The sequence below is a fragment of the Salvelinus fontinalis genome, chromosome 6 (genome assembly GCF_029448725.1).
Source record: "Salvelinus fontinalis isolate EN_2023a chromosome 6, ASM2944872v1, whole genome shotgun sequence".
Lineage (NCBI taxonomy): Eukaryota > Metazoa > Chordata > Actinopteri > Salmoniformes > Salmonidae > Salvelinus > Salvelinus fontinalis.
In genome coordinates, this window is record NC_074670.1 from 12,514,405 (window position 1) to 12,541,663 (window position 27,259).

The 27,259-nt window shown below is 46.5% G+C and overlaps 2 protein-coding genes across 7 annotated transcripts in view; both read right to left on the reverse strand.

Moving 5' to 3' along the window:
* Positions 1 to 1,206: 1,206 nt before the first annotated feature.
* On the reverse strand, positions 1,207 to 14,734 carry LOC129857081 (uncharacterized). 6 transcript variants are annotated; one of them, XM_055924998.1, is made up of 10 exons: positions 14,097 to 14,478; positions 9,208 to 10,389; positions 8,917 to 9,040; positions 8,621 to 8,799; positions 8,170 to 8,330; positions 3,323 to 3,467; positions 2,961 to 3,001; positions 2,794 to 2,845; positions 2,009 to 2,111; positions 1,207 to 1,721 (listed from the first exon to the last, which is right to left on the reverse strand). In XM_055924998.1, exons 1-10 carry the CDS (start codon positions 14,176 to 14,178, stop codon positions 1,466 to 1,468), a joined length of 2,325 nt encoding a protein of 774 aa, XP_055780973.1. In that variant the 5' UTR covers positions 14,179 to 14,478; the 3' UTR covers positions 1,207 to 1,465. The 6 variants fall into 6 exon arrangements, with proteins under 6 accessions (XP_055780973.1, XP_055780972.1, XP_055780974.1 ...); XM_055924997.1 differs by having other exon boundaries at positions 2,794 to 2,848; positions 14,097 to 14,475; XM_055924999.1 differs by lacking the exon at positions 14,097 to 14,478 and adding an exon at positions 11,227 to 12,572 and having other exon boundaries at positions 2,794 to 2,848.
* A 1,811-nt stretch (positions 14,735 to 16,545) lies between these two features.
* Positions 16,546 to 27,259, reverse strand: part of atp8b2 (ATPase phospholipid transporting 8B2) — a gene marked incomplete in the record, with an annotated part of 86,377 nt that continues 75,663 nt past the window's right edge. Inside the window, 2 exon segments of the mRNA XM_055924996.1 lie at positions 16,546 to 19,417; positions 19,564 to 20,142. Of these exon segments, the coding sequence (XP_055780971.1) occupies positions 19,319 to 19,417; positions 19,564 to 20,142 (678 nt within the window).

Below are 27,259 nucleotides of genomic sequence, written 5' to 3' on the forward strand. Positions count from 1 at the left end.
AGTACCTTGGTTACACTACCACCAACTACATGTTGCTCTGCCTGGAGTACCTTGGTTACACTACCACCAACTACATGTAGCTCTGCCCGGAGTACCTTGGTTACACTATCACCAACTACATGTTGCTCTGCCCGGAGTACCTTGGTTACACTATCACCAACTACATGTTGCTCTGCCCAGAGTACCTTGGTTACACTATCACCAACTACATGTTGCTCTGCCCGGAGTACCTTGGTTACACTATCACCAACTACATGTTGCTCTGGCCGGAGTACCTTGGTTACACTATCACCAACTACATGTTGCTCTGCCCGGAGTACCTTGGTTACACTATCACCAACTACATGTAGCTCTGCCCGGAGTACCTTGGTTACACTATCACCAACTACATGTTGCTCTGCGTGGAGTTCATTGGTTACATTACCACCAACTACATGTTGCTCTGCCTGGAGTACCTTGGTTACATTACCACCAACTACATGTAGCTCTGCCCGGAGTTCCTTGGTTACACTACCACCAACTACATGTAGCTCTGCCCGGAGTTCCTTGGTTACACTACCACCAACTACATGTAGCTCTGCCTGGAGTACCTTGGTTACACTACCACCAGCGACATGTAGCTCTGCCCGGAGTACCTTGGTTACACTACCACCAACTACATGTAGCTCTGCCTGGAGTACCTTGGTTACACTACCACCAACTACATGTAGCTCTGCCTGGAGTACCTTGGTTACACTACCACCAACTACATGTTGCTCTGCCTGGAGTACCTTGGTTACACTACCACCAGCGACATGTAGCTCTGCCCGGAGTACCCCTGAAGTACCCCGTCGTGTGCATTTAGGCAGTAGGCATGTTCATGAATCTTCTTAAGAACCCCCCGTGGATAGGTTATTACCCCCAGGGGTCCTGGTACACAATCCATGACTCAATTTTCTCAAGGCGTAAGAATCCTTCTTTAACCTGTGTCCCCCCCTTCATCTACACTGATTGAATTGGATGTTTTGTACACTCAGTGTACATTCTCAGTGACAGATCCCAGTAAAAATGGCATACATATGTATACCCAAACAAAAATATCCTAGTTGTGTACAAAACATTTATAGACGACTACCATCACCTGCTGGTCACAAATACATTTCCTTCCCTACAAATGTGATTCTACACTCAGAATAGCATTTTCTAAATAAACTGTCTTTACACAAGTTTGTATTCAAAACTATTTATTTCATTCTGACAAAATGATTTACAAAAACCCAATACTTTTTTTATAGACACACAAATTAATATTTACATCATTACTCTACTGGCTCATTTTCCCCAATGAGAACAAAATACTGCACACATCCAAACAGTGAAATAAGAGTAAAATAACAGGGCTTCTCCAGCCTGGACTAGGGGAACAGGGGGCAAGCAGTAAGGGCCTGGGATAGAGGGTAAGGGGTTTGTTTTAAGAGCAGGCATATCATTTGCTCTGGACCAGAAAATAGCTTGTGTTGTTAAAGCGAATAACTTCCCCCTTCTCCTCTTCTTCCTCCTCTTCATCCTCCTCCTTCCTCTCTTCTTCCTGTGGGACAGGTTCCCCGTAGATTGGGTGGTCAAAGTTCACGAGGGCATGTCCTTCCTGGGTAGGCACGGCTGTGACTGGGGGGGAGGGGCAAGCAGGAGAGGAGGAGACGGGACTCAACCTCCACAGTTTAGACATGAACCTCTCCCTGTGCCTGAGAGAGAGAGAGAGGGTGTAGGAAAGAGAAGGAGAAAGGAGGGAGGAAAGGCAGTGTGAGCAGAGAAAGGGAGCAAGACAGAGGGGAAGGTATTTAGATACATGGTGTTGTGCTTGTTGTTTCTGTAGATGACAAAATGAACAGCTAGTTAATGAACTGATGGTTAATCATGATAACCATAGATATGTACAGGACAGGGTTTAACATAGATTGTTCAGACTGAATGCAGTTGTTATCTTAGTGAGGATCAGAGTGGAGGTGAAGAACAGAGGGGAGTGGTTTACCTGTAGAGGTAGGCGGACAACAGAGTGATTGACAGCAGCACACAGGAAGCAACCACCCACAGGACATGAGGCCACACCTCCACATCACCCCGAGACTCAGAGACTGGGAGGGAGAGGGGGAGGGAGGGAGAGAGAGAGGGAGAGGGGATAAACAGAGGGGTTGGGAGGCAGAGAGGGGAAAACAGAGGGAGGGGAGGGAGAGAGAGGGTGAGAGAGAGGGGGGGAGGAGGGAGGGAGAGAGAGGGGGGGAGGGAGGGAGAGAGGAGAAAGGAGAGGGGGAGGGGAGGAAGAGCGGGGGGAGTGAGAGAGAGGGGAGGGAGAGTGAGAGAGAGGGAGGGGAGGGAGAGAGAGAGAGAGAGGGGTGGGAGAGGGGGAGGAAGAGCGGGGAGGGGAGAGGGGGGGAGAGTGGGAGAGAGAGAGAAAGGAGAGGGGGAGGGGAGGGGAGGAAGAGCGGGGGGAGAGAGAGAGGGGAGGGAGGGGGAGAGAGAGAGAGAGAGAGAGTGCTGGTGAAAGGTCATGATATTAATAAACTGTTACACTATTATACCGACGTGTGTGTGTACAGTATTTGTGTGAAACTTAAAGAATGGGGTGAGATGAGTTGGCCCAGGTTCTGTGTTTCCTGAAGCACGTTCAGTTGATGAGGTTATGACATTAGCTTCCTGTTATGGCCTTCTGTAAGGTAGGGGGATTTCTGACATTGAAATATCCCACTTAACTCTCTCTAACACAAACACACTGTAGCTTCAACCAATCGACATACAGTAGCTCTCTGTCCCACGAACCTGATGTCTCTTCTGTCATACCAGAGCCAGAATCTGTGTAGTCTGTGTAGTCCTGCTGGAGAGACAGAATGAGACAATGTGAGAAAGAAAGACAACTAGGACAACTGTGTGTGTGTGTGTGTGTGCGTGCGTGCGTGCGTGCGTGCGTGTGTGTGTGTGTTTCTTACCATAACAGGAGAAAGATCGCTGAACGCAGTTGGCACAGGGGCTGTAATAAAGGACTTTCACCATGAACCACACAACTGTTCACACGTACACAGCTAACTGGCTAATACTTCCACTAGTGTAGAGGAGTGTGTGTGTGTCTGGCTACATGAACAGGATCCGTTGAAGGGTAGGGAGTTGACAGGTACTCTGTAAAGCTCTGTAGAAGGTATCTGTTAAGACTAGAGACTAGAGCAGAAAGGAAGGAAGGGGAAGGGTTGTCATGGCTACCTTTGTCTATGGGCTGGATGGTTCTAGTTAGCCTGGTTCAGGATGATAGTATGGAAGAGTTGAATTATGCACGTACAGATCTGGTGTGTGTTACCTGTCCAGGTGTTGGCGAAGACAGCCGTGCTCCATTCACTCCAGTGGCCATCAAACTCTTCCTTAGCTCTGAGTTGGATCAGGTACTGTACTCCTGACAACGCATCTGCTATAGTGTAGAACCGGGCTGTGGTGGTCCCTTTTATCTACATGCACACCAACACACACCAACACTTGTTTTACTATCCTTATTCACATTTAAAATCGTATTTTCCCTAACGCCTAAACCTAACCTTAACCGCAAACCCCCTAACCCTAATTATAACCCTAACCATAAATCTAACCCCTCAGCCTAAAATAGCCGTTTTCCTTGTGGAGACTGGTGAAATGTCCCCACTTGAATTGTCCTTGTTTTACTAACCTTGTGAGGACTTCTGGTCATCACAATGATAGTAAAACCAAAAACTGTTTGACCCAGAACAGAGCAGGCTAGATGAACAACATGGGTCATTACACCAACACACAGAACAGAGCAGGCTAGATGAACAACATGGGTCATTACACCAACACACAGAACAGAGCAGGCTAGATGAACAACACGGGTCATTACACCAACACCCAGAACAGAGCAGGCTAGATGAACAACATGGGTCATTACACCAACACCCAGAACAGAGCAGACTAGATGAACAACACGGGTCATTACACCAACACCCAGAACAGAGCAGGCTAGATGAACAACACGGGTCATTACACCAACACCCAGAACAGAGCAGGCTAGATGAACAACATGGGTCATTACACCAACACACAGAGCAGGCTAGATGAACAACACGGGTCATTACACCAACACCCAGAACAGAGCAGACTAGATGAACAACATGGGTCATTACACCAACACCCAGAACAGAGCAGGCTAGGTGAACAACACGGGTCATTACACCAACACCCAGAACAGAGCAGGCTAGATGAACAACATGGGTCATTACACCAACACCCAGAACATAGCAGGCTAGATGAACAACACGGGTCATTACACCAACACACAGAACAGAGCAGACTAGATGAACAACATGGGTCATTACACCAACACCCAGAACAGAGCAGGCTAGATGAACAACACGGGTCATTACACCAACACCCAGAACAGAGCAGGCTAGATGAACAACATGGGTCATTACACCAACACACAGAGCAGGCTAGATGAACAACACGGGTCATTACACCAACACCCAGAACAGAGCAGACTAGATGAACAACATGGGTCATTACACCAACACCCAGAACAGAGCAGGCTAGATGAACAACACGGGTCATTACACCAACACCCAGAACAGAGCAGACTAGATGAACAACATGGGTCATTACACCAACACACAGAGCAGGCTAGATGAACAACACGGGTCATTACACCAACACCCAGAACAGAGCAGACTAGATGAACAACATGGGTCATTACACCAACACACAGAACAGAGCAGACTAGATGAACAACACGGGTCATTACACCAACACACAGAGCAGGCTAGATGAACAACACGGGTCATTACACCAACACACAGAACAGAGCAGACTAGATGAACAACACGGGTCATTACACCAACACACAGAACAGAGCAGACTAGATGAACAACATGGGTCATTACACCAACACACAGAACAGAGCAGGCTAGATGAACAACACGGGTCATTACACCAACACCCAGAACAGAGCAGACTAGATGAACAACATGGGTCATTACACCAACACACAGAACAGAGCAGGCTAGATGAACAACATGGGTCATTACACCAACACCCAGAACAGAGCAGGCTAGATGAACAACACGGGTCATTACACCAACACCCAGAACAGAGCAGGCTAGATGAACAACATGGGTCATTACACCAACACACAGAACAGGCTAGATGAACAACATGGGTCAATACACCAACACACAGAACAGAGCAGGCTAGATGAACAACACGGGTCATTACACCAACACACAGAGCAGGCTAGATGAACAACACGGGTCATTACACCAACACACAGAACAGAGCAGGCTAGATGAACAACACGGGTCATTACACCAACACCCAGAACAGAGCAGGCTAGATGAACAACACGGGTCATTATACCAACACCCAGAACAGAGCAGGCTAGATGAACAACACGGGTCATTACACCAACACCCAGAACAGAGCAGGCTAAATGATCAACACGGGTCATTACACAAACACCCAGAACAGAACAGGCTAGATGAACAACACGGGTCATTACACCAACACCCAGAACAGAGCAGGCTAGATGAACAACACGGGTCATTACACCAACACCCAGAACAGAGCAGGCTAGATGAACAACACGGGTCATTACACCAACACCCAGAACAGAGCAGGCTAGATGAACAACACGGGTCATTACACCAACACCCAGAACAGAGCAGGCTAGATGAACAACACGGGTCATTACACCAACACCCAGAACAGAGCAGGCTAGATGAACAACACGGGTCATTACACCAACACCCAGAACAGAGCAGGCTAGATGAACAACACGGGTCATTACACCAACACCCAGAACAGAGCAGGCTAGATGAACAACACGGGTCACTACACCAACACCCAGAACAGAGCAGGCTAGATGAACAACACGGGTCATTACACCAACACCCAGAACAGAGCAGGCTAGATGAACAACACGGGTCATTACACAAACACCCAGAACAGAACAGGCTAGATGAACAACACGGGTCATTACACCAACACCCAGAACAGAGCAGGCTAGATGAATAACACAGGTCATTACACCAACACCCAGAACAGAGCAGGCTAGATGAACAACACGGGTCATTACACCAACACCCAGAACAGAGCAGGCTAGATGAACAACACGGGTCATTACACCAACACCCAGAACAGAGCAGGCTAGATGAACAACACGGGTCATTACACCAACACCCAGAACAGAGCAGGCTAGATGAACAACACGGGTCATTACACAAACACCCAGAACAGAGCAGGCTAGATGAACAACACGGGTCATTACACCAACACACAGAGCAGGCTAGATGAACAACACGGGTCATTACACCAACACCCAGAACAGAGCAGACTAGATGAACAACATGGGTCATTACACCAACACACAGAACAGAGCAGACTAGATGAACAACACGGGTCATTACACCAACACACAGAGCAGGCTAGATGAACAACACGGGTCATTACACCAACACACAGAACAGAGCAGACTAGATGAACAACACGGGTCATTACACCAACACACAGAACAGAGCAGACTAGATGAACAACATGGGTCATTACACCAACACACAGAACAGAGCAGGCTAGATGAACAACACGGGTCATTACACCAACACCCAGAACAGAGCAGACTAGATGAACAACATGGGTCATTACACCAACACACAGAACAGAGCAGGCTAGATGAACAACATGGGTCATTACACCAACACCCAGAACAGAGCAGGCTAGATGAACAACACGGGTCATTACACCAACACCCAGAACAGAGCAGGCTAGATGAACAACATGGGTCATTACACCAACACACAGAACAGGCTAGATGAACAACATGGGTCAATACACCAACACACAGAACAGAGCAGGCTAGATGAACAACACGGGTCATTACACCAACACACAGAGCAGGCTAGATGAACAACACGGGTCATTACACCAACACACAGAACAGAGCAGGCTAGATGAACAACACGGGTCATTACACCAACACCCAGAACAGAGCAGGCTAGATGAACAACACGGGTCATTATACCAACACCCAGAACAGAGCAGGCTAGATGAACAACACGGGTCATTACACCAACACCCAGAACAGAGCAGGCTAAATGATCAACACGGGTCATTACACAAACACCCAGAACAGAACAGGCTAGATGAACAACACGGGTCATTACACCAACACCCAGAACAGAGCAGGCTAGATGAACAACACGGGTCATTACACCAACACCCAGAACAGAGCAGGCTAGATGAACAACACGGGTCATTACACCAACACCCAGAACAGAGCAGGCTAGATGAACAACACGGGTCATTACACCAACACCCAGAACAGAGCAGGCTAGATGAACAACACGGGTCATTACACCAACACCCAGAACAGAGCAGGCTAGATGAACAACACGGGTCATTACACCAACACCCAGAACAGAGCAGGCTAGATGAACAACACGGGTCATTACACCAACACCCAGAACAGAGCAGGCTAGATGAACAACACGGGTCACTACACCAACACCCAGAACAGAGCAGGCTAGATGAACAACACGGGTCATTACACCAACACCCAGAACAGAGCAGGCTAGATGAACAACACGGGTCATTACACAAACACCCAGAACAGAACAGGCTAGATGAACAACACGGGTCATTACACCAACACCCAGAACAGAGCAGGCTAGATGAATAACACAGGTCATTACACCAACACCCAGAACAGAGCAGGCTAGATGAACAACACGGGTCATTACACCAACACCCAGAACAGAGCAGGCTAGATGAACAACACGGGTCATTACACCAACACCCAGAACAGAGCAGGCTAGATGAACAACACGGGTCATTACACCAACACCCAGAACAGAGCAGGCTAGATGAACAACACGGGTCATTACACAAACACCCAGAACAGAGCAGGCTAGATGAACAACACGGGTCATTACACCAACACCCAGAACAGAGCAGGCTAGATGAACAACACGGGTCATTACACCAACACCCAGAACAGAGCAGGCTAGATGAACAACACGGGTCATTACACAAACACCCAGAACAGAACAGGCTAGATGAACAACACGGGTCATTACACCAACACCCAGAACAGAGCAGGCTAGATGAACAACACGGGTCATTACACCAACACACGCATGCGAAGCCACACACCTGTGTTCCGTGTGGCATGGTGTGGTATCTGAGCTCATAGAGCAGCTCGTGGTAGCGGTCTCTCTCTTTCCAGGAGTGAGGAACAGCCCAGCTCACCCTCAGTCTCTTCTCCTGCCCCTCCACACCCCTCACCACTACTGAGCTGGGGGGGTCTGGCTTAACTACACACAGGGAGGGAGGGAGGGAGGGGGAGAAGGTGAGAGAGGGAGAGGAGGAGGAGAATGTTAGCAAGGTGTCTTATTGAGTGGTCTGTTAAACATGCACACAAACCTATACTCACATCACACACACACACACACACACACACACACACACACACACACACACACATGCCTGCACGCACGCACACACATCACACGCACACATACAGACACACACGCACATGCCTGCACGCACACACATCACACACGCACATGTCTTACGCACACACACATATCACACACACACTCACTAATGTCCAGAGGTGTGAAGTCTAGGAGAGGGCTGGTGGTGTTGCCAGCAGTGTTAGTGACACACAGGTAGGCCAGGTGTGGCTCTCTACTCTCCTTCTCTTGATGACCTATAGCACACCAACACCGAGACAGCAGGGCGGAGTAGGAACAGTTGACACGAGAGAATGACCCTGATAGACTGAGAGAGTTAGTTAGTATTCCACCCACACTGTTCCGTCGGCATCATCTGTATGATAAAGTAAGTAATTTAAGACAAATGAATGAGGAAGAGGAGAAAGAAGATGTGTGCTCTCACCCTTTCCGTAGGAGGAGGTAGCACTGAGGGACAGGAGTCACCGGTTGACTGGCTGTCCAATCACAGCGGATCTTACTGCTGGGTGACCTCTTATAGCAGGACAGCTTAGGCCTCTCTGGAGGAACTGAAAGACATTCCAGGGGAAAATCCATCATGTTTGTCCGTTGTTCTTATGTGACCATGAATGTCTGCTGCTGATTCACACTTCACAGAACACATACAGTATGGTTGTCAGCTTCAATGACCAGAGGTGATGAGGTTAGACAGAGAGATGCCATCAGTATAACTCACCTGCCACGCTCACCCTCAGAGAAGAGACCAGTTTGCCCCCGCGGTGGCAGCTGTAGTTCCCAGAGTCACCCACCGCCAGGGAGGGCAGGGTCAGAGTGGCGCCTCTCCTCCCTAACACCACTACTCCTCCTATCAGCGGCCTCCCGTTCAGTCTCCACTGAGACCTCCCTCTCAGCCCCCTCACCATCCTCCCCCCCTCCTCCTCTTCCTCATAGTCATCCTCACTGTCCATCGCATCAGTCCACCGATCAGAGGGCAGCTCAGTGTCAGCCCCTCCCACTCCGCTGTCTCTGGTTGGTTGGAGCGATGTCCCAGTATGAGGAAATCGTTTCTGTGTATCTGTATGTCCTGGTTGATTGACAGTGTAAAGACTCCACCCTGTATCCCTCTGCTCTCCTCCTCCTCCTTTGTGCTCCTCCTCTGTTACATCTTCCACATTCTTTCCATTCCCTTTGTTAACTTCTCTCACAGTAAGAGGGGTGTGGTCTCCTGCACGAGTGTTCCTGATGACGGTTTTCTCCGTACTGTCTGTCCCGGTATCATCTGTCCAGCTTATGACAGGAGTGTCTGTTACGGTAAGGACAACAGTGTCCTTTCCAGTAGAAAATGTGTCTATTCCATTATCACTGCCGTCTTTTATAACACTGACTGTAGTTCCATTATCACTGCCGTCTTTTATAACACTGACTGTAGTTCCATTATCACTGCCGTCTTTTATAACACTGACTGTAGTTCCATTATCACTGCCGTCTTTTATAACACTGACTGTAGTTCCATTATCACTGCCGTCTTTTATAACACTGACTGTAGTTCCATTATCACTGCCGTCTTTTATAACACTGACTGTAGTTCCATTATCACTGCCGTCTTTTATAACACTGACTGTAGTTCCAATATCACTGCCGTCTTTTATAACACTGACTGTAGTTCCATTATCACTGCCGTCTTTTATAACACTGACTGTAGTTCCATTATCACTGCCGTCTTTTATAGCACTGACTGTAGTTCCATTAGATGTGGTGTCTGTTGTGGTGCTGACAGTGGTGGGTGGTACTCCGGTAATGACACTGGTGTGTTCGGCCCTGTTAACCATCACCTCCAGCCCGTTCACCTCCACCTGACCACTACAGGCCAATACCAAAACGCTGCCTGGGGACAACACCAGCACCCTGGGAGGGGGGTCTGGAGGGAGAGAGAAAGACATAATGAGTCAATACTGTACAGAGACACAGACATGGAAACACATGCAGGCACGCATGCACCCTTATACACACACACACACACACACACACACACACACACACACACACACACACACACACACACACACACACACACACACACACACACACACACACACACACACACACACACACACACACACACACACACACACACACACACACACACACACACAGAGAAGGGTATGGTTGTGGTTGACTGGGCAGTACAGATAAACTGAAAGAACACATTGCATAACTAATCACCAACCCCTCTCTCACTTCCTCTTTCAACACATCCCTTCTTCCCACCTCTTTCTCTCTTTCTCTTTCCCTTTCTCGAAGTCTATCTCTCTTCCATCTCCTCTCAGTATTTATCTTCTCTTCTTTAACAAACTCTTTCTCTCTCACCCTGTCTGTTATTCTGTTTTTCTCTCGTGCCCTATCCCTCTCTCCCACTATTAAAGCTCTGTCACAGAGCTACAAAACATTTGTTAAAATGTTTACTGATTAACATTCTTTACTAAAAATAAACAAATAGTATAACAATCTCTCTGTCTGTGGACCCAACCTCCATAAAGCTGCTGTCACTAGACATTCTCTATAAAGACCGGCAAAAGCCAAACTGGTGACACCAGCTGATAATGTGAAGGAAACCCTGTAGAAACAGAATTATTTAAGGGTTTTGACAAATCTGTGGCTTGTTAGTTTACCCTTGGGTCTGAGTAAACACGATTGGCTCCAGCCCCTCCAGCGTTCTCTTGGCTGTGTGCTTAGGGTCGTTGTCCTGTTTAGTTACCTTCACCCAGATGAACCTTCACCCAGTCGGAGATACTGAGCGCTCTGGAGCAGGTTTTCATCAAGGATCTCTCTGTACTTTGCTCCGTTCATCTTTCCCTCGATCTTGACTAATCTTTCAGTCCCTGCCACTGAAAAACATCACCACAGCATGATGCTGCCACCACCATGCTTTACTGTAGGGATGGTGCCAGGTTTCCTCCAGACGTGACGCTTGGCATTGAGGCCAAAGAGTTCAATCTTGGTTTCATCAGACCAGAGAATCTTGTTTCTCATGGTCTGAGAGTCCTTTAGGTGCCTTTTGACAAACCCCAAGCGGGCTGTCATGTGCCTTTTACTGAGAAGTGGATTCCATTTGGACCACTCTACCATAAAGACATGATTGCTGGAGTGCTGCAAAGATGGTTGTCCTTCTGGAAGGTTCTCCCATCTCCACAGAGGAACTCTGGAGCTCTGTCAGAGTGACCATCGGGTTCTTGGTCACCTCCTGGACGAAGGCACTTCTCCCCCGATTGGTAGGTTTGGCTGAACAGCCAGCTCTAGGAAGAGTCTTGGTGGTTCCAAATTTCTTCCATTTAAGAATGATGAAGGCCACTGTGTTCTTGGGGACCATTAATGCTGCAGAATTGTTTTTGTACCCTTCCCCAGATCTGTCCCTCGACACAGTCTTGTCTCGGAGCTCTACTAACAATTCCTTCGACCTCATGGCTTGGTTTTTGCTCTGACATGCACTGTCAGCTGTGGGACCTTATATAGACAGGTGTGTGCCTTTCCAAATCATAACCAATCAATGGAATCTACCACAGGTGGACTCCAATGAAGTTGTAGAAACATCTCAAGAACGATCAATGGAAACAGAATGCACCTGAGCTCAATTCCGAGTCTCATAACAAAGAGTATAAATACATATGTAAATAAGACATTTCTGTTTTTTATATTTAATCAATTTGCTAAAATGTCTAAAAACGTGTTTTCCATTTGTCATTATGGAGTGTTGTGTATAGATTGATAAGGACATTTAAAATATATATATATTTTACAATAAGGCTGTAACTTAACAAAACATGGGAAAAGGGAAGGGGTCTGAATACCTTCCGAATGCACCGTACGTTTGTAAGAGAAAGCTTTTCAATTGGCATCTCTCCCCCTGTTTTCATTCACAGGTGGGGACAGTGCAGGAGGTGGGCTCATGAGTTGTGCTCCAATTTGACTGAGGATAGCTTTATTTGTGACCTATGTACAAATTAGAATTGTGCACAGCAGAGCATAATAGAGTTGCCACATCAATGTTACAATGAGTTAATTAGTTAAGTTATTAAATGTTATATTCCAATGTAATTTAATGTTATTAGTTATATTCCATTCCAATATTATATTCCAATTAATATATTTGTTTTATGAATTAACAACAACTATTGAAAACCGTTTGCTCCTGAATGTCATTGTAAAGACTGCTGGGATTTAAAATCTTGCATTATTTAAATCATATTTAGTGTAATTGTACATAATGGATGGTCTGGATAAGGAACCACACAGAAAGAACAAAGAAAATGAATGTGCAGGTGAGTTAAATAGAGAACTTTACATCACATCTCCTCATAGTGCGGATATTAATGGTGATATGCGCAACACACCCCCCCCCCCCCCCATATTTTATATAAATCATTAACATAAGACAACTAAACTTAGCTTTTAGCTTTTGAGTATTACTTACCAAATAACTTCTATATAAAACTGATTAAATGGATTTTAACACACTTGTGTGAAACCCTATGTCATAATCTTCTACCGGGGTAACTGGCGTCCCCGGGGGCCAGTAGTCTAGTACTTTTTAAGAAACGCCCCTTTTCTAGAAACAACATTAAATTAAATAACAAACAAAGTGTAAACTGTAGCCATTTATAGTTTATTCCCCTAAACATGACCTTCATCCACATACCATTTATTTTCTCTCAGAACATAGCTTTTTTTGTGTCAGCAATTAGACATTGTTCTTAGGGGGGCCTAGTTACCCCCTAGTATCCTATCTCTGTAAAATGTCAACAGAGCACTGAGCTTACCAAAAGCTTTTTATTTTCAAAGCCTTTTACATGTCATGTTATTTTACTTTAGCTTTTTGAGACTAGCAGAAACATCTTTGCAGATGACCACCACAACATGTCAAATCCTCAATAGTCCATATGAGAAAGCAACACTGCTCTGTCAACAAAGTTCTATATTTAGGTTACGAAATCCAACTTTTTGGATATAATGCTAATGATACACTATATATACAAAAGTATGTGGGCACCCCTTCAAATTAGTGGATTAGGCGCCACACCTGTTTCTGACAGGTGTATAAAATCGAGCACACCGCCATGCAATCTCCATAGACAAACATTGGCAGTAGAATAGCCTTACTGAAGAGCTCAGTGACTTTCAACGTGGCACTGTCATAGGATTCCCCCTTTCCAACAAGTTAGTTCATCAAATTTCTGCCCTGCTAGAGCTTCCCTGGACAACTGTAAGTGCTGTTATTGTAAGCCTTTACTTATGCCAACATTTTAAGATGGAACATTTAAGAAAAATGCATCCATGCCTTTATTTCCCCCAAAATATAAACTCGTAGCTTTCATTTGACACCCAATTTGATATGCTCCAAATATCTAATTTGATAACTTCATGGGGACTTTCCCATGAAAATGCCCCTTCTTAAAATGTATTTTATAACATAAGGAAAGTGACATCTCATCACCATAGCGTGTTCCCCCGCTCAGGGCAGATTGGGTGGACACCCTAAACATAACTGAAAATAAATAAATTAGCCTATAGGCATGAAACACAATCTATTAAATATTTGATTGATATAATCCAGTAATAAAATAAACCTACCTCTCCGTGGACAGGTCCCGTCCAGAAAGCAGTGGACTGTCAGCGCAGACAGGAGAACCCTCAGCCTGATCCACGATGGCATCTTTACGCGTCTTTAATACGAGTCATCTCTCTGTGTCGGTAAATCCAATCACACCGTATCAGTAGACTAGGTTATAAAGATGCTCCCTTTCAGACATCAATTAACACTCATTTGAAACGCAGAAAAAAAACGTTATACAAGTCGGCCCTGTTCCGGTAGAAGCTCTCCAGACTACCTCTCGGCCGGCCTGAGTCTGGACTGCCTTTATGAGCAGCTGTTGATTTACATAACTCAAATAGATCAGACCACCTTCTGTGTTTTAATAAAATAACAGAAGCGAAGACATCACCAGATCTGTTGCAGAAACGTTGCAAACGACGAAACGGGGAGGGACCTACATGAATTTGTCCTAATAGCCTAATTACACCCCAGGCAACGGCTAAATGGACCCCCCTCTCTCTCACACACACACACACAGTCCCAACGGGCTCTATTCAATCCGTATTACGGAAGTTCAGCTTTACAGCGTGATTGAAATGTCAAGGTAATGTTCCCGCTTTAGCGGAGACTGTATTCACGGTAAACGCTGCATGTCGGCGCAATTGGAAATTACTGTTACAAGTTTAACCCGCAATCTGTAATGATTCAGCGATACAGATAATATATCACTAAATCTCAGTTTCTTCTGGTCAGACAACATGAACTCTCAGAAATCGGACATTGCGAAAGTACAGATAGTGTCGTGTCCATGTGTCAAACTCCTTTCCAGATAAAACTGTCCATGTTTGAAGGGCGAAAGGCCAGAAGCACTTTTGCGGGGCCAGCGCGCTGTGGAGAGTATGTGACAAAACAAACACTAGGTTTACGTAGTACACTGCTTTTTCAGGAGATTGAGCAAACATTTAGTGGTAATCTTGGCATGTCCTAATGCCATGGTCAGTAATAATAATCTGCTTCTCTGAAGGCCGCGTTCACCTTGTTTCGCTCTTTTGGTTATGGAGATAACGATAACGGATGACGGGTTGCGGTTAAGAACATTGAGACAAACGTCTGTAAAAAATGCTATAAATAGGTTAGATTGATTGTTTCCCTTATTATAAACATTATTCCCCGTACAGTCACCCTACAAATTAAATCATACTTTGATGTCAACTGTAAATCATTATATTTCAGTTGACACTTCCTCTTTGGATTGACAAAGACTTGAGTAACTTTCTTAACTTGAACCTTCTCACTGAAACCCAACATCAACCTGCTGTATATATCTATAACACCAGTGCTTGAAGTGGACTGAAATAGGTGACCGTACTAATTTTGGGTGCCCCTACTGTTAATAATTATGTGCCACTGGCAGAACGCCATAATATTTTAAAGCAAAACTCTGTAAGAGGTGCCAAAACTCAAAACAGTAACGTTAATACATTTGAGGTGCGATACTCAGTTCTAGTGTGTTCTGGCCCAATTCAAGCACTTTACAACACGTTGCAACACAATCTCACACTCAACTCGTGCAAATATGTACAAAAAGTATTTAAGCATATTTTGTGTTTTTGTGAATTTTTGTGTGTCTTAATTCGTGTGAAAAGACACATTTTTGTGCATCTTCATTCATAGGAAAATACATTTTTGGGGGGCAAACCTAGGAACAATATTTTGAAAGTTATTCGAGCATTTTTTTTGTATTTTCACACAAATTAAGCCACACAAAAACGCACACAATCTGCTGAAATACTTTTTGTACATATTTGCACAAATTGAGTGTGATATTGTGTTGCACTGACTTACAGATGGTTTGATCCCTCTACAGCAGGGAGAGACAGGTCCAGCAAAGACTGCTTGTGCTGCTTTCACCCTATAATCTTTCTAACCAGAGGCTGTATGCTGTAGAACAGTGGTATTCAAACTTGTTCAGCTGGGACCCCATTTTTCCCGGACACAATTTCCGGGGAAGCCATTTATCTTCACAACATTTTTTTGCCACCCCAAAACAAATAACATAACCTTAAAATCGGAAAATTCAGCAAATAACCTTCAATTCATTACATGTTCATCTCTTATCAAAATTAAAAGAAAACAATAAATACATTTTATTTTTCAAATTATCTTTCTCAAAAATGTTTTTATGTTGACGCATACAATAATCTGTACTCTTAATTTTTTGTTCCTAAAAAAATAAAAAATGTTTTTTTTGTTGCTGCGATCCAACTGCAGTTCACTCACGACCTGGACTTTGAATACCACTGCTGTAGAGTACAACAGCTGTCTCACCTAGTTTCACCCTATATCTTTCTAAGCAGAAGCTGTATGCTGTAGAGTCCAACAGTGAAAGCATCATTCCAGTGGCCCTGGAGGACTGGGTTTGTTTGCCCCTGCTGTATAGAAGGAGTACGTTACATGATGACATGCCTAGTAGAGGGATGAATTGGGTTGATCATCATTACTGTGGATTTATTAAGGCTTAATAATAATATCCCTGATCCCTCCCTCCCAAGCCTCCATTCATTAACACGTTCTCCTGTTCCTAGACCAGCTCAGTCTCTAGGTAACTACAGGTTACTGTCTGACTGCATAAGCACATATTAGCATATTAGCTTTTCCCACACACTCAGTCCGCCCCAAACCAACATGGACGCCATAGAGGCCTTACTGTCCATTGTCTCTCACAACGCCTCAGTCAGTCCGCCCTAAAGCAACATGGAGGTCCAGGTTTTTGTTAGAAGTCCATCTCCTCTCTCTTCAGCCCAGTACAGGTAGGGCTCAGAGTCTGTGATATAACTGTAGTTCTGTCTGTGGGCCCAGCAGCAGGTCACCAATATGGTGCAGTGGAGGAGGATGAAGAAGAACATGACGAAGAGGAGTCTTGCTGGTCCTGTAAGATCAAAATGGCGTTCTCACTGAGAACTATGGTGAACACAGAAACTCTGCCCATGAACTTATGATGACATATACTACAACATTCCAGCAAGGACAGCATCCTGCATTCTTCAGTCATTGGTTGGCTGACTGAACCCCTCAGTGTCCTGCCAAGTTATTGGCTAAAACAACAGACGGACTATATGTGAAAATGTCAGTCAGACAGACATTCAGGCAGACAGATAGAGAATGTACAGTAGTATGTACCCATAAGAGTGTAGGATCGTGCAGCCTGTCTGGTTTGACTAAGCCTTTGGGCATGGTGACACAGCAATATGTAATCATGAATACAAACATCAGGACCACTGATAAGGTTCCAGAGACATTCCTCATACAGACTGTACAGGTTAGAGGGACAGCTCTACACTACTGCATTGGTTTACACTGTGTCATACATTATTAGAGAAGGTAGACAGCATTACTTGGCCTATTAAAGACATGTTTATGATTGGTTAACAGCTGGATACAGACAGGTGTATTGGAGTACTATGTCTAACAACAGCTGATCATAAAAACCACTCATTCTGCTATTTCATCTCAATTCACCACCTTTCTGACGATCAAATGAACCTCTCTTCTGTCATAAAGACTCAATTCACCACCTTTCTGACGATCAAATGAACCTCTCTTCTGTCATAAAGATTCAATTCACCACCTTTCTGACGATCAAATGAACCTCTCTTCTGTCATAAAGACTCAATTCACCACCTTTCTGACGATCAAATGAACCTCTCTTCTGTCATAAAGACTCAATTCACCACCTTTCTGACGATCAAATGAAACTCTCTTCTGTCATAGACTCAATTCACCACCTTTCTGACGATCAAATGAACCTCTCTTCTGTCATAAAGACTCAATTCACCACCTTTCTGACGATCAAATGAACCTCTCTTCTGTCATAAAGATTCAATTCACCACCTTTCTGACGATCAAATGAACCTCTCTTCTGTCATAAAGACTCAATTCACCACCTTTCTGACGATCAAATGAACCTCTCTTCTGTCATAAAGACTCAATTCACCACCTTTCTGACGATCAAATGAATCTCTCTTCTGTCATAAAGACTCAATTCACCACCTTTCTGACGATCAAATGAATCTCTCTTCTGTCATAAAGACTCAATTCACCACCTTTCTGACGATCAAATGAAACTCTCTTCTGTCATAGACTCAATTCACCACCTTTCTGACGATCAAATGAATCTCTCTTCTGTCATAAAGACTCAATTCACCACCTTTCTCACGATCAAATGAACCTCTCTTCTGTCATAAAGATTCAATTCACCACCTTTCTCACGATCAAATGAACCTCTCTTCTGTCATAAAGACTCAATTCACCACCTTTCTGACGATCAAATGAATCTCTCTTCTGTCATAAAGACTCAATTCACCACCTTTCTGACGATCAAATGAACCTCTCTTCTGTCATAAAGACTCAATTCACCACCTTTCTGACGATCAAATGAAACTCTCTTCTGTCATAAAGACTCAATTCACCACCTTTCTGACGATCAAATGAACCTCTCTTCTGTCATAAAGACTCAAATCACCACCTTTCTGACGATCAAATGAACCTCTCTTCTGTCATAAAGACTCAAATCACCACCTTTCTCACGATCAAATGAACCTCTCTTCTGTCATAAAGACTCAAATCACCACCTTTCTGACGATCAAATGAACCTCTCTTCTGTCATAAAGACTCAATTCACCACCTTTCTGACGATCAAATGAATCTCTCTTCTGTCATAAAGACTCAATTCAATACTTTGCTTTGAACCAATCTGATATGATGTTATGACATGTGATCCATTGTATAAATAGTATAGTCATGTCTGAACCACAGCGGTGTTGTTAGAGCGGGGTTTCTCTCCGGATCCCTGTGGTACCAAGCTCTTCAGCAGATGGCTACATCATTTGCATGAAGAAGTGCTTCTTTCAGTCTGCCTCATTGGTTGAAGAAGACAGAGCAGTGGGTTGTGGGTAATCTGAACATGTCTATCACAACTACCCCACACTATCTTTCAGACGGATACATATATGTACCAACCCTATTGCAACGACAGTGTCATACAAATGCCCGTGTGTGTTGATGGGTGTGTATGCCTTCCGCCTACAATGGCTGCCACTTTGGATCTCTTCCTAACCCAGGGTGAGTGCCATTCCAACATTCCAACTTCAGTATTACAAACTTCCAAATGTAGTATTTCTTCACGTATTCCAAGAGAATCCAGTGGGATATGACAGCCTGTCCTTCTTCTTTCTATCATCTGTCCATCTGTCTGTCCGTCTCACACGGTGTGGTTGGTTTCCTTGGGAACAAGGGGAGGTCCCGGGCTGCTGGTTCCGCTGGTGCGAGAGGCGCCCCCCCTCCAACCAAATAGAGCATCCTGCAGGACAGGTGGAACAGACGGTTACTGTTGTGTGTGTGAGGTTGTGTGTGAGGTTGTGTGTGAGGTTGTGTGTGAGGTTGTGTGTGAGGTTGTGTGTGAGGTTGTGTGTGAGAAACAGATTAAAGAAGATGACAGTATCTCACCTGTACAGCGCCCAGACTAAGGTTCCAGCCACCAACCGAGTCTCCCCCAGGACTCCTCACCGAGGTGGGGGTGAGAGCGTCAGCAGAGGGGATCTGGGCTGGAGCTAACGCTGGAGGTGTGTTTGTGGGAGGGCCAGAAGCCACCTGTGGGAGTATGACAGGCAGCGTGTGTGTTCCCTCCTCCAGGGGAGTATCCTGTGACCCTCCCAGGAGAGAGGATGAATTGGACAGGGGGGCAGCCGATCCCGACACATAGCTAGGTGCCGGGCTGCTCTCTCCTGAGGCGCTCTGCGGGGGATGTGTGTTTGAGTGCTTCTTTCTGCGCAGGGTGTCTATCCAGCTGGAGCTGTGTCTGGAAGCAAAGTTGGCCAGGGCCAGGGAGGACAGTCTCATGTTCTTCCCAGAGGTGATGAGCTCCCCAAAGCCCTCCTGGTGGGCAAAGGCATATCCTGACCTCCTGGACCCGCCCCTTGCCCCCAGACGACCCTCAGGCACGCCCCCGACCCCGCCCCTGACTCCTCCCATGCATCGACCCGCTGGCTTCCTCGTCTTCTGATGCACCAGCTGGGTGTAACGCACCTGGAGGGGGGAGAGGGGGGAGGGCGAGGGAGGAGGGAGAGCAGGGGAGGGAGAGGGAAGAGGGGGGAAAGGGAGAGGTCGAGGGAGAGGGTAGAGAGTACACAGAGGAGTGTTATTTCTTAGTATAAAGGGATATGTAGGGTTTAATACAGGTGACCGGTATCCTGGGACTTCCTGAACAAGCTCCTTCCCGTTTCGGGAGAAAAATATTGACGGGTCCTGTAGACCAATCATTTAAAATGTTATGCAGCACTAAAGCAAAAATAGTAAATATGCACGATAGCTGCATGCATGAACGGAACATATCGACTCCCTGGTTTCACAACCTACACTAGACCAGTCATCACAACGCTAGCAGCCGACCATATTTAGCCTATAGGCCTGCTCAACATAGTCCTCAATAGAATACATCACTTACATGCATGACTTCCATAAACTGCATTGCTGACTATCATGTGTAGGCTACACGCGACCTGTTGACACAGTTACTGAAGGCAATCTCCATCTCACATTCACAAAGCTCCAGCCATACTCACTGTTAACAAAATGGTAGGTACATTGTGTCCACAAACGCTCTCGAGGAAATAGACATTTGCAACATTGTTCCATGATGTTACAATAACAAAAATGAGTAGACAGGCTGGACTAGTCAGACTGGCAAGGATTTGATCAACCGCTGTGCTGTCCTACACTACTAGGCCTATTTCCTTGTCTGTTTGTTTAGTGGAACATCTGATATGTTCCCTGTGACAAAGTGACCACAATGAGCAGGTTATGATAAACCACAACCTTCTGAATCCCCCTGATAGCCAGGTCCAGGTTATAAACCACAACCTTCTGAATCCCCCTGATAGCCAGGTCCAGGTTATAAACCACAACCTGAATCCCCCTGATAGCCAGGTCCAGGTTATAAACCACAACCTTCTGAATCCCCCTGATAGCCAGGTCCAGGTCATAAACCACAACCTTCTGAATCCCCCTGATAGCCAGGTCCAGGTTATAAACCACAACCTTCTGAATCCCCCTGATAGCCAGGTCCAGGTCATAAACCACAACCTTCTGAATCCCCCTGATAGCCAGGTCCAGGTTATAAACCACAACCTTCTGAATCCCCCTGATAGCCAGGTCCAGGTCATAAACCACAACCTTCTGAATCCCCCTGATAGCCAGGTCCAGGTCATAAACCATAACCTTCTGAATCCCTCTGATAGCCAGGTCATAAACCACAACCTTCTGTATCCCCCTGATAGCCAGGTCCAGGTCATAAACCATAACCTTCTGAATCCCCCTGATAGCCAGGTCCAGGTCATAAACCACAACCTTGTGAATCCCCCTGATAGCCAGGTCCAGGTCATAAACCACAACCTGAATCCCCCTGATAGCCAGGTCCAGGTTATAAACCACAACCTGAATCCCCCTGATAGCCAGGTCCAGGTTATAAACCACAACCTGAATCCCCCTGATAGCCAGGTCCAGGTTATAAACCACAACCTGAATCCCCCTGATAGCCAGGTCCAGGTTATAAACCACAACCTGAACCCCCCTGATAGCCAGGTCCAGGTTATAAACCACAACCTTCTGATTCCCCCTGATAGCCAGGTCCAGGTTATAAACCACAACCTTCTGAATCCCCCTGATAGCTAGGTCCAGGTCATAAACCACAACCTTCTGAATCCCCCTGATAGCCAGGTCCAGGTTATAAACCACAACATTCTGAATCCCCCTGATAGCCAGGTCCAGGTTATAAACCACAAGCTTCTGAATCCCCCTGATAGCCAGGTCCAGGTCATAAACCACAACATTCTGAATCCCCCTGATAGCCAGATCATAAACCACAACCTTCTGAATCCCCCTGATAGCCAGGTCCAGGTCATAAACCACAACCTGAATCCCCCTGATAGCCAGGTCCAGGTCATAAACCACAACCTTCTCAATCCCCCTGATAGCCAGGTCCAGGTCATAAACCACAACCTTCTGAATCCCCCTGATAGCCAGGTCCAGGTTATAAACCACAACCTTCTGAATCCCCCTGATAGCCAGGTCCAGGTCATAAACCACAAACTTCTCAAACCCCCTGATAGCCAGGTCCAGGTTATAAACCACAACCTTCTCAAACCCCCTGATAGCCAGGTCCAGGTAATAAACCACAACCTTCTGAATCCCCCTGATAGCCAGGTCCAGGTTATAAACCACAACCTTCTGAATCCCCCTGATAGCCAGGTCCAGGTCATAAACCACAACCTACTGAATCCCCCTGATAGCCAGGTCCAGGTCATAAACCACAACCTTGTGAATCCCCCTGATAGCCAGGTCCAGGTTATAAACCACAACCTTGTGAATCCCCCTGATAGCCAGGTCCAGGTTATAAACCACAACCTGAACCCCCCTGATAGCCAGGTCCAGGTTATAAACCACAACCTGAATCCCCCTGATAGCCAGGTCCAGGTTATAAACCACAACCTTCTGATTCCCCCTGATAGCCAGATCCAGATCATAAACCACAACCTTCTGAATCCCCCTGATAGCCAGGTCCAGGTTATAAACCACAACCTTCTGAATCCCCCTGATAGCCAGGTCCAGGATATAAACCACAACCTTGTGAACCCCCCTGATAGCCAGGTCCAGGTCATAAACCACAACCTTCTGAATCCCCTGATAGCCAGGTCCAGGTCATAAACCACAACCTTCTGAATCCCCCTGATAGCCAGGTCCAGGTCATAAACCACAACCTTCTGATCCCCCCTGATAGCCAGGTCCAGGTCATAAACCACAACCTTCTGAATCCCCCTGATAGCCAGGTCATAAACCACAACCTTCTGAATCCCCCTGATAGCCAGATCATAAACCACAACCTTGTGAATCCCCCTGATAGCCAGGTCCAGGTTATAAACCACAACCTGAATCCCCCTGATAGCCAGGTCCAGGTTATAAACCACAACCTTCTGAATCCCCCTGATAGCCAGGTCCAGGGTATAAACCACAACCTTCTGAATCCCCCTGATAGCCAGGTCCAGGATATAAACCACAACCTTCTGAATCCCCCTGATAGCCAGGTCCAGGGTATAAACCACAACCTTCTGAATCCCCCTGATAGCCAGGTCCAGGTTATAAACCACAACCTGAATCCCCCTGATAGCCAGGTCCAGGTTATAAACCACAACCTGAACCCCCCTGATAGCCAGGTCCAGGTTATAAACCACAACCTGAATCCCCCTGATAGCCAGGTCCAGGTTATAAACCACAACCTGATTCCCCCTGATAGCCAGGTCCAGGTTATAAACCACAACCTTCTGAATCCCCCTGATAGCCAGGTCCAGGTCATAAACCACAACCTTGTGAATCCCCCTGATAGCCAGGTCCAGGTTATAAACCACAACCTGAACCCCCCTGATAGCCAGGTCCAGGTTATAAACCACAACCTGAATCCCCCTGATAGCCAGGTCCAGGTTATAAACCACAACCTTCTGATTCCCCCTGATAGCCAGGTCCAGGTCATAAACCACAACCTTCTGAATCCCCCTGATAGCCAGGTCCAGGTTATAAACCACAACCTTCTGAATCCCCCTGATAGCCAGGTCCAGGATATAAACCACAACCTTGTGAACCCCCCTGATAGCCAGGTCCAGGTCATAAACCACAACCTTCTGAATCCCTCTGATAGCCAGGTTATAAACCACAACCTTCTGAATCCCCCTGATAGCCAGGTCCAGGTCATAAACCACAACCTTGTGAATCCCCCTGATAGCCAGGTCCAGGTTATAAACCACAACCTGAACCCCCCTGATAGCCAGGTCCAGGTTATAAACCACAACCTGAATCCCCCTGATAGCCAGGTCCAGGTTATAAACCACAACCTTCTGATTCCCCCTGATAGCCAGGTCCAGGTCATAAACCACAACCTTCTGAATCCCCCTGATAGCCAGGTCCAGGTTATAAACCACAACCTTCTGAATCCCCCTGATAGCCAGGTCCAGGATATAAACCACAACCTTGTGAACCCCCCTGATAGCCAGGTCCAGGTCATAAACCACAACCTTCTGAATCCCTCTGATAGCCAGGTTATAAACCACAACCTTCTGAATCCCCCTGATAGCCAGGTCCAGGTTATAAACCACAACCTTCTCAATCCCCCTGATAGCCAGGTCCAGGTCATAAACCACAACCTTCTGAATCCCCCTGATAGCCAGGTCATAAACCACAACCTTCTGAATCCCCCTGATAGCCAGGTCATAAACCACAACCTTCTGAATCCCCCTGATAGCCAGGTCATAAACCACAACCTTCTGAATCCCCCTGATAGCCAGGTCCAGGATATAAACCACAACCTTGTGAACCCCCCTGATAGCCAGGTCCAGGTCATAAACCACAACCTTCTGAATCCCCTGATAGCCAGGTCCAGGTCATAAACCACAACCTTCTGAATCCCCCTGATAGCCAGGTCCAGGTCATAAACCACAACCTTCTGATCCCCCCTGATAGCCAGGTCCAGGTCATAAACCACAACCTTCTGAATCCCCCTGATAGCAAGGTCATAAACCACAACCTTCTGAATCCCTCTGATAGCCAGGTCATAAACCACAACCTTCTGTATCCCCCTGATAGCCAGGTCCAGGTCATAAACCATAACCTTCTGAATCCCCCTGATAGCCAGGTCCAGGTCATAAACCACAACCTTGTGAATCCCCCTGATAGCCAGGTCCAGGTCATAAACCACAACCTGAATCCCCCTGATAGCCAGGTCCAGGTTATAAACCACAACCTGAATCCCCCTGATAGCCAGGTCCAGGTTATAAACCACAACCTGAATCCCCCTGATAGCCAGGTCCAGGTTATAAACCACAACCTGAATCCCCCTGATAGCCAGGTCCAGGTTATAAACCACAACCTGAACCCCCCTGATAGCCAGGTCCAGGTTATAAACCACAACCTTCTGATTCCCCCTGATAGCCAGGTCCAGGTTATAAACCACAACCTTCTGAATCCCCCTGATAGCTAGGTCCAGGTCATAAACCACAACCTTCTGAATCCCCCTGATAGCCAGGTCCAGGTTATAAACCACAACATTCCGAATCCCCCTGATAGCCAGGTCCAGGTTATAAACCACAAGCTTCTGAATCCCCCTGATAGCCAGGTCCAGGTCATAAACCACAACATTCTGAATCCCCCTGATAGCCAGATCATAAACCACAACCTTCTGAATCCCCCTGATAGCCAGGTCCAGGTCATAAACCACAACCTGAATCCCCCTGATAGCCAGGTCCAGGTCATAAACCACAACCTTCTCAATCCCCCTGATAGCCAGGTCCAGGTCATAAACCACAACCTTCTGAATCCCCCTGATAGCCAGGTCCAGGTTATAAACCACAACCTTCTGAATCCCCCTGATAGCCAGGTCCAGGTCATAAACCACAACCTTCTCAAACCCCCTGATAGCCAGGTCCAGGTTATAAACCACAACCTTCTCAAACCCCCTGATAGCCAGGTCCAGGTAATAAACCACAACCTTCTGAATCCCCCTGATAGCCAGGTCCAGGTTATAAACCACAACCTTCTGAATCCCCCTGATAGCCAGGTCCAGGTCATAAACCACAACCTACTGAATCCCCCTGATAGCCAGGTCCAGGTCATAAACCACAACCTTGTGAATCCCCCTGATAGCCAGGTCCAGGTTATAAACCACAACCTTGTGAATCCCCCTGATAGCCAGGTCCAGGTTATAAACCACAACCTGAACCCCCCTGATAGCCAGGTCCAGGTTATAAACCACAACCTGAATCCCCCTGATAGCCAGGTCCAGGTTATAAACCACAACCTTCTGATTCCCCCTGATAGCCAGATCCAGATCATAAACCACAACCTTCTGAATCCCCCTGATAGCCAGGTCCAGGTTATAAACCACAACCTTCTGAATCCCCCTGATAGCCAGGTCCAGGATATAAACCACAACCTTGTGAACCCCCCTGATAGCCAGGTCCAGGTCATAAACCACAACCTTCTGAATCCCCTGATAGCCAGGTCCAGGTCATAAACCACAACCTTCTGAATCCCCCTGATAGCCAGGTCCAGGTCATAAACCACAACCTTCTGATCCCCCCTGATAGCCAGGTCCAGGTCATAAACCACAACCTTCTGAATCCCCCTGATAGCCAGGTCATAAACCACAACCTTCTGAATCCCCCTGATAGCCAGATCATAAACCACAACCTTGTGAATCCCCCTGATAGCCAGGTCCAGGTTATAAAACACAACCTGAATCCCCCTGATAGCCAGGTCCAGGTTATAAACCACAACCTTCTGAATCCCCCTGATAGCCAGGTCCAGGGTATAAACCACGACCTTCTGAATCCCCCTGATAGCCAGGTCCAGGATATAAACCACAACCTTCTGAATCCCCCTGATAGCCAGGTCCAGGGTATAAACCACAACCTTCTGAATCCCCCTGATAGCCAGGTCCAGGTTATAAACCACAACCTGAATCCCCCTGATAGCCAGGTCCAGGTTATAAACCACGACCTGAACCCCCCTGATAGCCAGGTCCAGGTTATAAACCACAACCTGAATCCCCCTGATAGCCAGGTCCAGGTTATAAACCACAACCTGATTCCCCCTGATAGCCAGGTCCAGGTTATAAACCACAACCTTCTGAATCCCCCTGATAGCCAGGTCCAGGTCATAAACCACAACCTTGTGAATCCCCCTGATAGCCAGGTCCAGGTTATAAACCACAACCTGAACCCCCCTGATAGCCAGGTCCAGGTTATAAACCACAACCTGAATCCCCCTGATAGCCAGTTCCAGGTTATAAACCACAACCTTCTGATTCCCCCTGATAGCCAGATCCAGATCATAAACCACAACCTTCTGAATCCCCCTGATAGCCAGGTCCAGGGTATAAACCACAACCTTCTGAATCCCCTGATAGCCAGGTCCAGGTCATAAACCACAACCTTCTGAATCCCCCTGATAGCCAGGTCCAGGTCATAAACCACAACCTTCTCAAACCCCCTGATAGCCAGGTCCAGGTCATAAACCACAACCTTCTGAATCTCTCTGATAGCCAGGTCCAGGTCCAGGTCATAAACCACAACCTTCTGAATCCCCTGATAGCCAGATCATA

Excerpts from the sequence above, each read along its gene's own strand:
- LOC129857081 (XM_055924997.1), bottom strand. The coding sequence starts at position 14,178 with ATGCCATCGTGGATCAGGCTGAGGGTTCTCCTGTCTGCGCTGACAGTC. Across the intron at positions 2,849-2,960 it reads GCGATCTTTCTCCTGTTATG|CAGGACTACACAGACTACAC; the intron begins GTAAGAAACACA and ends CTGTCTCTCCAG. Across the intron at positions 2,112-2,793 it reads TATGACAGAAGAGACATCAG|TCTCTGAGTCTCGGGGTGAT; the intron begins GTTCGTGGGACA and ends TCTCCCTCCCAG.